The sequence below is a fragment of the Grammomys surdaster genome, unplaced genomic scaffold, assembly GCF_004785775.1.
Source record: "Grammomys surdaster isolate TR1022 unplaced genomic scaffold, NIH_TR_1.0 190, whole genome shotgun sequence".
Lineage (NCBI taxonomy): Eukaryota > Metazoa > Chordata > Mammalia > Rodentia > Muridae > Grammomys > Grammomys surdaster.
The window spans coordinates 4,428,034-4,437,569 of NW_021604635.1; the positions used below are offsets into that span (position 1 = coordinate 4,428,034).

At 47.0% G+C, this 9,536-nt stretch overlaps 1 protein-coding gene across 7 annotated transcripts in view; it reads right to left on the reverse strand.

The window, feature by feature from the left end:
- Positions 1-1,115: 1,115 nt before the first annotated feature.
- Positions 1,116-9,536, reverse strand: part of Fyn (FYN proto-oncogene, Src family tyrosine kinase) — a 193,331-nt gene continuing 184,910 nt past the window's right edge. For all 7 annotated transcript variants that reach the window (XM_028769094.1, XM_028769090.1, XM_028769093.1 and 4 more), the window contains one exon: positions 1,116-1,782. In XM_028769094.1, the coding sequence (XP_028624927.1) occupies positions 1,574-1,782 (209 nt within the window). In that variant the 3' untranslated portion in view covers positions 1,116-1,573. The remainder of the gene's footprint in view (positions 1,783-9,536) is intronic.

A 9,536-nucleotide genomic window follows, 5' to 3' on the forward strand; every position in this document is an offset into this window, starting at 1 on the left:
CTTTGGTGGGGAGGGGTCTCCAGATGTTCTGAAATGTCTCTGTCATTTGGAAATCACATACAGTGGCCCGATTTGCCAGGTGCTTCCTCACCATCTGGTGTGGGCCAGGTATGTCACAAAATGCCTGGGGAACCTTCTGTGGTGTACACAAATAAACAAAAAATTTTTTTTCAAATGTAAAATGCTCTCTTTTTAATTACTAAATTAGGAAAGTTAAACAATTTAAAAATGTAAACTCACAAATAAACCATTAACAAAAAAAAGGAATTAAGACTTCAGAATTGCTAGTCAGTATTAAAAAACTCAATAGAAATAGGAATTGATTTGTTGTTAAACATACGTAATTCAAGGTTGGTACAAACAGCAACCAAAAACGTAATACTTTTTTTTGTGCACCCCCATGAAATGTAAAGTAGTGCATAGTTATTTCCTGGAGTCCTCCTGACTCGGAGAATCACTCACTCGCAGTACAGGACAGTAAAACACTTATTTTACAATGGGACATGTACAACCCCCCCACCCTTGCCTTCCCCATAATTTTTAGTTGCATGAGAAAGTTTAGTTAGGTTGCCATGGCTACAATGCTATGGGTTTAGACCATTTAAATGTGGTTACAAGATTTACTAAATAAAAGGAAAACACGTGAGAACCCTTCAGCATCCATATTTATAGAGGAAGCTTTTGTGGTCTCCATCTTGCAGCTCTGGTAGAACGGGCTGGCTGCTTCTTGTTTAAACGTGCTGGCTCCTAAAGTTTCAAGAACACATCACAGTTTGCTGGAGCAAAAACTGGCACTAAAACTCGTGAACTTGGCTCGGGGACCTGAAAAAGTCACATGAACAATCTAGAGGTATGACCAGGAACCAAAAAGTGCAATCCAAACGAAGGGGGGAACTCATGCTTCGTAGAAATTAAAAAAACTGAGGCCACCAGCTCTCCGGATGGCACCAGTGCTTCCACAGCAGGTTTCTGCAGTAATCCTCACTCTGGTCCTGTAGCTATGTGGCCTGTGCTGGCCACGGTCTCCATGGTAGCACCCACATGATGTATGTACAGGAACATATGTTAACATATATATCATATGTATAAAAAAGGAAAAAAACAAACACCTGTCCTGATCGTTTTTTTGTTAAAACATGAAAAAAAATTTTATTGTTTTAGACAAAGAGGCCACTTTTGGAAAATAATACTTTTTTTTAGTTGAATCAGGTGAAGACAGAGTTAAAATCACATAGGATTTGCTTTTTTTTTTTTTAAAAAAAAGGAAAGCCCTGGGATGGTCGGCACAGGAACAGCTATTTACACTGAACGGAGGTTTGGCCTTTGACATAACACCAATACAATGCATTTCCAAGTCTGAGAAATCACACGCTTCTCTCTCGGATGGTTCACAGAGGAGGTGAGGACTGGGGACAAGTGTCATTAGTGAGGGCCGTGGAAGTTCGTCAGCTTCAGAGTCACATGCAATCTGATCCTGGACGGTTCTTGCTGCCCTGGGGCAGCTGGCTACGGAATTGGAAGCTAATGGGGAGGGTGGGGAGACCTCTGGACGAGGCCTCTGAAGCGCAGGCTCTCACAGGTTTTCACCAGGCTGATACTGGGGCTCTGTGGCAGTAAAGTAGTCCTCCAGGAAGCCCTGCAAGTACTCGAAAGTGGGGCGCTCTTCCGGATCCTTTTTCCAGCAGTGGATCATGAGCTCGTGCAGGGAGATTGGGCAGTCCTGTGGGCAGGGCATCCGATAGCCTCTCTCCACCTGCTCCAGCACCTCCCGGTTGTTCATGCCTGCGAAGACAAGGGGCAGTGAGAACGGGCATGTGTTAAAGCGGAAGGAGGCATCCTCCATCTCAGGAGGGGAGCCATGCCTTTAACAAGATGTCATACAAAGGAATGGAGAACTCATGGATGCCAAAGCCCAGACAGTGACTCTCACACTGCAAGTGAAGGAAGCCAGACATAAAAGGCAGCATACTGTGTGCTTTTGTCTATGTAAGACCCCAGAAAGGCCAAAGACTACATGACAGAAACCAGATCAGTGGTTGCTGTGCACAGGTGGGGCTGGGGGCCACCCAGGAAAGGTCAGAGGGAGCCGAGAGGTGACAGAATCCATGTGTTGAATGGCCATATTTTTCGTGTGAAGGGGCAACAGGAAATAGTTCTGTCTGTGTGGGCTACATGCAAGCTCTGTCTTATTTATGTCACTGAAAGGATTTAAAACAAAACCCTTTCAGTTGGGTTGAGCAGGTTGGGAGCCATGCTCTGCCATGAAAAATAACTCAGGCTGCAGTCTGTGACCGCGGTGGAGTACATGTAAACTATCAAATTTCATTAGTCAAAACTCATGGGAGTATATTTTAAAATTAACACTTGTTATGTGTAAATTATACCTCAGTAGAAAGGGTAAAAACACAAGAATAGGGAAGATGGCTTAATGGTTAGTTGTGTGTCCACTCTTGCTATTCCCAGCACTTGTACTAGGTGGTCTGCCATTCCAGTTCCAGAGGAGCTGACACCTCTGGACTCAGCAGATACCTGTACTTATGGGCATATATCCTTACACAAACACTATTAAAAAGAAATCTTTGGGATTTCTCAGTGGTTAAGATCACTGGCTGTTCTTCCAAAGGGCCTAGGTTCAACTCCCAGCACTCATGTGACAGTTCACAACTGTCTGTAATTCCAGTTCCAGGGGATCTGACACCCTCACAATGACATACATGGAGGCAAACACCAATGTAAACTAAAAAAATTAAAAAGGAATTTTTGTATGACTAAAGTGCACAGACACGCCACAGAATGAAAGCAAAAGGCCTTCTACGTGCAGAGCTACAGAATCCATTTGTGAATGTCTTAGTTTTTCTCATGCTTGGCACCATCTGGCCTGGTGATCCCCATAGTTTTGGGGACTGTGACAGGGAGGCAGGGTGTCTCCGGGGCCTTTGCTTACAGATGCCACCATCAGGCTGTCTATCATCTGAGCTCTCTGGCCCTCTGCAGGAGCTCCTAATGCTGACATCCTCAGGCTGGACAGCAGAAGCAGCTAGGAGGCCAAACTCAGCCTCTAAAGTGCCAGTCTTCTTAATAGTGAGGAAATACCACACTCAGTGTGACGACTCCCTTCTCAGCTACCTCCAGGTACTCTCTCCCTTGCCTGACTTTTCTTCTTTCTTTTTCTTCTTTCCTCCCTTTCTTTCTTCCTTCCTTCCTTTCTTTTCTCCCCTCCCCTTCCCTCCCCTCCCCTTCCCTTCTCTTCTTTATTCTCTCTGTGCCAAGACCTGGTAAGCCTGTCGTCTAAAACCTTCCTTAACTCCCGACAGTTAGTCTACAGCAGCAAGACTCTGCTGTGATCTACAGCATGAGACTCAGGGTTGTCACTAGTAAGGAACCCACACAATATTCAACAGAGCCTTCTTTAACTCTGGGGTTGGAGGTGACTAGGGGGTTGGAACCTGTCACTTGGCTAGAGGTCCAAGGTATGGAGCACATTCCCGTTTCCCCAGGCTTCTGGGTTGCTAGGTAATTCATTCTCTTAGCTGTACTCTCATCTTTGAAGCTAGACCTATCCTAGCTAGGTCTTCCTGGATGACAACTGTTTCAGTCATCTGTTTGTCTAAATCTTTATAGAATGTTGGCAGCAGAACAGACCTGAACCTGATCAAGTTTGGTCTTCCTGTCTATTGTAGTGTGTGTGTGTGTGTGTGTGTGTAGGGGGCAAGACCTGGAGTCTTCACATAGACCTGTAATCCTGCCCCCAAGTTATTTCTGATTAGTACATAAAGATGCCAACAGCCAATAGCTGGGCAGAAGAGACATAGGTGGGTGGGGTTTAGGTTTCCTGGGCTTGGGATGGGGGAATAAGGGAAAATGAAGAGAAGAAATAGAGGAGGAAGGAGAAGCCACTGTGGGTCAGGAGGCCTGAAGCGTGGCCTTGAGGGCTGGCCAACTGGAGCATCCCAAATAAAACAGTAAGTAATAACTGTTATTGGGTATTGATAGGAACGTAGATTCTAATAGCACAGCGGAGGTATCTGCCCAGCTCTACTGCTGACTGGGACTCATTGTTACTGTAAAGGTTGTGTGCGTCTTTTACCTGGGAACTGAACGGTCAAAGGTGACTAGAAACCCTGGATTGGGATTAAAAATTTCTACAGACATGAACTAGCCACACACCCTCCCTGTTGTGAAGTCGTGACGGTACTTCCTCCCCTGCTCTGTCCCAGACTCTCCTTCTGTGTTATGTAGCATGTCAGTGCACTGACTTTTACAAACTGTCTGATTCCAATGCATATTTACTCCCATGAGGGTTAGCTGAGAAGCTGGGGCCCAGAGACAGCCACCTCTATCCCAGGAAGCCTATGGGGTCAAGACACGAACACAGCCACACAGAGGGACTAGCTGCACAATTAAGTACGTAATACTCTTAGTTTCGTGGTGTTTCTGGAACTATACAGCTTGAGTCTGCAGGAGTCTCGGTGGTTCTGGCTCCTGTCACGAGCCCCTGGAGGGATGAGCCATAGAGGCCTGGAGCTCAGAGGTGTGACAGTAGGTTCTCCCTAGAAGCTAGCTCCAACCACCCCCCAAATGCATCTCAAGGCTTTAACCTGGCACCAAGTGCCCAGCACGGCACCGCAGCATTCAGTGAACTACACTCCCATGATTCCGTGAATCTTTTGTCAGTAAATGGTTTATTTCAATAAAAAACCAAACTTCTCAAATGGAAACATTTCCTTCCTTTAAACGTTTGATTCGGTCTCTGCCAATGGAAAGTTTAACTGGCCATTTGGGTCAAGCCTATTTTTCCAGTGCTCCACCCAAGACTTGGACATAGCAGATGCGACAATTTGAAACAGCATGTCACATTTGCTAAGAACGCCTCCTTCCTGGGTAGCTGTAGCCATGGGACAGAGCTATACCTTTGGAAGGTCTGGAGAGAGCACACAAAGAGAAAGGAAAAACGGGATGGGGGCGGGTGCTGCGGGAAAGGAGGTAGCAAGGTAAGACTGAGTATCAGAACTGACAGTGTAGCCTTCCGGGCCAGAACACACATGGGCGGTCCTGCAGACCTGACACTTTTCTCAACAAACCTTTGCAATGGTCACGATGTTCTCTCTTAGCAAGGATTCAGTGAGTTTTCAATTCATAAACAGTATTTTAATTAAGTACACCATGGTAATACTCCAAAAAGAATACCCATTACCCAGTTTGGTCTCAACTCTCTTCTGTGCTCCCATGGCTCAGGAGAACAGCATGTCTCCGCTCTTTCCCCGGAGAGGGGCCATTCTGGAGGGTCACTTTCCCAGGACCCAAGTGGTGGCCCTGAGTTCACAGCTCTCCACAACCTGCTGCTCTGAGGTCTCCCTTCAACTCGTTCCTTCGCACTGGAGCTGCGAGCCTCTGGCCAAGTGGACTGCACTCACTTCCTGACATAATCACTCTATTATTCTTTCTGAGTCATTTTGCTGGCTTCCTTCTCAAACACGAGGGGTCTCCAAGTCTTCCTTTCAGACCCAGACACTGTGTAGCTGCCAACATGGACTGTCACATGCACACTTGTCTTCTTGCCCTATGGGTCCTTGCCTCTTCTTTTTTTGTAGGCATCAGTATTATTCTTTGAGCTGTATAAGAACTCAGTAGACCATCCCTGCTTTTCTTTCCAGCTCTTGGGGGAAGGAATAAAAGTCACTTCCACAGGCAGAACACTGAACAGGTGTCACTTCTTGATGCTGTACCTCTTGGCAGGGGACCTGATTTGCTCTAGGCTCAGCACCTCCCTTTGTTAACAGAACACCTTACCATCACCTTAGGACACTTGCTTGGGACAAGATCTTGGGACAAGGTCTTACCAAAGAGGTATTAATACTTTACTGCTTTGCATTTGTGTGGCTTCTCAAGGGACCTCAGAGCAGCCATATCTGTAGTTAGGGTTTATTTTCTGGTCACACAGGGACGTCACCATGCCTGTGGGAATCTGGACATCTGCACTGTGTAAATAAATGTTATAACAATGAGGATGATACTCAGGTCATCTGATATCAAATTCCTTTTGTGACCTGAGTGTCTCACTCAAAGGGAATGATACTGTATTGTGTACGGATGAGGCCTTCTGTCTGAGGCCCCTTGCTTCCCTGTATAAGCTCTCTTAAAAACCCATCTGTCTGCTCACTGCTGAGAGCTGCCACATGGGTGCTGGGAGAAAGGACGGCGGAGTTAATGGTGCTTGCTCAGCGAGCCTGCACTGCACCATCGAATGTGTTAGCAGATTATCCAGTGTCTTCCCTTATCTTACAGGACAACCAGGAGGCTCTGAGAGCCACTTTGTGGATCAGAGTACAAATGTGTGCAGAGGGATGCTCACGACGGCACAGATGGAAATGAAGAACTGACCCTGAGAAGATACAATGATTACTAGTTTTGTTTACTGTTGCTCATCTCACCAATCACCTGGGGCAGCTATTTTATTAAAACCGCTGTATTAATAAAATCAGAAATGCTGGCCGGAAGAACTGCAATATACAAAGGTTATTTGAAGTGGCTAATGCAGTATTATACTTTCTGGTCTTTTCTTTTCTTGCTTTCCTTTTCTTTATTTTTGGAGACAAGGTCTTGCTATGTAGCCCAGGCTGACCTCAAACTAACAATAATCCTCCTGCCCCCATCTCCCAAGTGCTGGGATTACAGGCCTGAGCTTTTGATAATACAGCATTATAAAGAACTCCTCCATCCTCTGAAGAGAGAAGCGAGAAAAAGAGGGTGAAGGTGGCAGGGTGGGAGGCGGGGCCTGACCACAGCTAAGACCGCCCCTTCCTATGCCCTCTGGCTTCCTGCACAGCCTCCTATCCTCTCTTCCTCTGACAAGCCAAGAGAAACCTTGTGGGGAGGCGACCGCATTCTGTGCTCAGTGAACTGCAGGGCTTTGTCCCTGGGGACCACAGGCTGGGAAGGCAGAGGACATTGCATGCTCTTGCTCTGCTAAGGTTGGTTGTTTTCAGACTGTTTCTCATGCCCCCTCTACCTGCACAGTCCAAACTTGACTCCTTGAGGGAGTCTGCCCCTGTCAGGAGCTTGAACACAAGAATACTTGTCTGTGTGGTGTGTGACCACATGGAGGGTGGGCAGAGCAAGTGTCTGCTCTTTACAGTTTTGCTGGCTCACCTTACCTCTCCAGGTCATTACCAAGTGACTAGATCTGCTCAAGCAAGTCAAGCAGCTGACACTTGCTGAACGAATTGAAGGCGCTTCAAATGCATAAATGGATTTGCTTAAGAGAACAGCCGTGTTCTGCCAGATCCTGCCAGCACACAAGCAGGTGTTCAGTTGAGGGCCATGGCATAGCACAGCCAGGACATTCTGCCTCTCTGGTTACTGGAATATGAAATTTGAACACAGGGTCAACTTCCCAGAACTTTGGGGACAGAGGCTACCTTGTGGCTAGGAATAGTCACACTGTGTCAGCCATATGTGAGGATAATTGAGCAGAGTTCAAAGCCTCTGTAGGCTATGGGCCGACTTTAAAAATGTTTAAGAACCTATGAGTCTTCTTTTTAATTTAATTTTCTCCCCTTTTATTCAGGCAGTCCTTTATCTGCTTCTACGGAGTCTACTGTGGGCAGACACTGTGGGGAATCAGAGCATGGAAGATGCCCTGTTCCCCTCAAGGAAGGCAGAGCTGCTGGGAATTCCAGACAGAGAGAGAAAGAAACACTCTAGGCATACTAGTGCACACCTTTAATCCCAGCACTTGGAGACAGAGGCAGACAAACAGACCTCTGCGAGTCTGAGGTCAGCCTGGTCTACATAGCCAGTTCTAGGCTAACACAGTGAGACTCTGCCAAAAACAAGTTTCTTGGTGTGTCCAAGGTGTGACGGGGGAGACAGCAGAGACATCCGAAGTCAGATCTTCCCCTCAGCACCGCTCAGTTCACACACATCAGGAGCATACTCACAGCTACAGTATGCAATCTCTCCTAAGGCTCAGGGGACACTACAAAGAAGGGGCAGAAAGACTGTAAGAGCCAGGGGACCGGAGTTCTGTGAGGGTGTGTCTCCTAGTGACGTCGGAAGCTACACCTGTAAAGTCTTACCACCATCACCACCTAAACATGACCCGAACAAGGAGGACTCCAGTGGACATGACAACCGAATGGAAGAAAACCCAATGAGGTCTGAACCCTAAGTAAAAACTACAGGCAACTGGGTGAAGCTGGAGCAAGGGAGGACACTCTCCCCAGGGAAAAGCACACCAATGAGTCATCTAGTGTGGAATGGTCAGCCCTGGAGACGTAATGCGAGTTAACACTGTACGAACTACATTTAGAAATATGTATGTATGTATGTATGTATGTATGTACATATGTATGTACAGATATATCTATGCATGCAATATTAATTGATGAAAAAAACAAGGCCATGAATTTGAAGGAGTAGGGCGGGGTAACTGGGAAGGTTTGGGGGGAGAAAAGGTAAAAGAGAAACCTTGTAACTAGAATACAAGCTCAAAACTAAACAGCAACAAAAGAGGAAAAGCATGCTTGCTTATAACCCTGCAGGACGGCCCTGCCATCACTCAGGGCCTCCGGCTCCCGGCCTCCGGCAGGAGTGCACAGCGGTCCTCCCGCAGGAGTGCACAGCGGCCCTCGACACCCACCTGGCCCACGTCCAGCTCCTATCAGCTGTACTCAGCACCTCGCAGTGACTTCCTGTCACCATCTCCTAACCACGATCCTCTTTTGCTACACTCAATGCTAGCAGCCAGGATGAGTTCACTGGTTTGTACTGCATATCTTCTTCAAGAAAAACCGTTTCCGAGGGCAGTAATTCTCACGTTACTTCGCTGCTATAATGCCTGCATCTGGAAAAGCACTCGGTGCATAATAGGCATTCAGTAAATATTTGTGGACTGAATGAAAGGAGAGCCGATAAGGTGCTGTGCAAGGTGCGGCCTTCTGCAGTTATGTGGAGGGCAAGGGGAAGCCCTCGGCATCTGTATCCAGGACCAGAGTGAGAAAACTCATCTGGTTTCCAGGATAACATTTCTACTGCAGACAATGACAGAACGGTGGAGGATGAGGGGAGGAAGGGAGGGACGGGGCAGGCTTGATACAGGCAGGGCAGTGAAGGCAGAGGGGGAAGAATTTGAGAAAACTTCTAGAGGTGAAATGTCATGCTAAAATGCAAAGCTATGATTTTATGCCACAAGCTCAGGAAACGGCCTTGGCACCAGCATTACCGTTCTTTCATGTACAACAATCCCTTAGTCTAAAAGCAGTTCTAATCTCCATACAGACAACACCTAGAGCCCTGCATACAGAACGCAGCCTGAACTCCGGCAAGGAGAGTACAACTGGTCGGGCTGCAGCCGAAGAGCTGTGCTTTGTAATGGTGTCTGTCTCTGTTACCCATCTTGGAAGTGGATGGGTACTGGGCTACCTCCTTTTAACCTCAGGACAACATATCAATATTCCTCTTATGGTTTCAAGGCCTTGCTCAGTTTCAGTGTCCTTCCTTTCCTTCCTCCATCTCTGGTCAGTACAGTGAGTGCA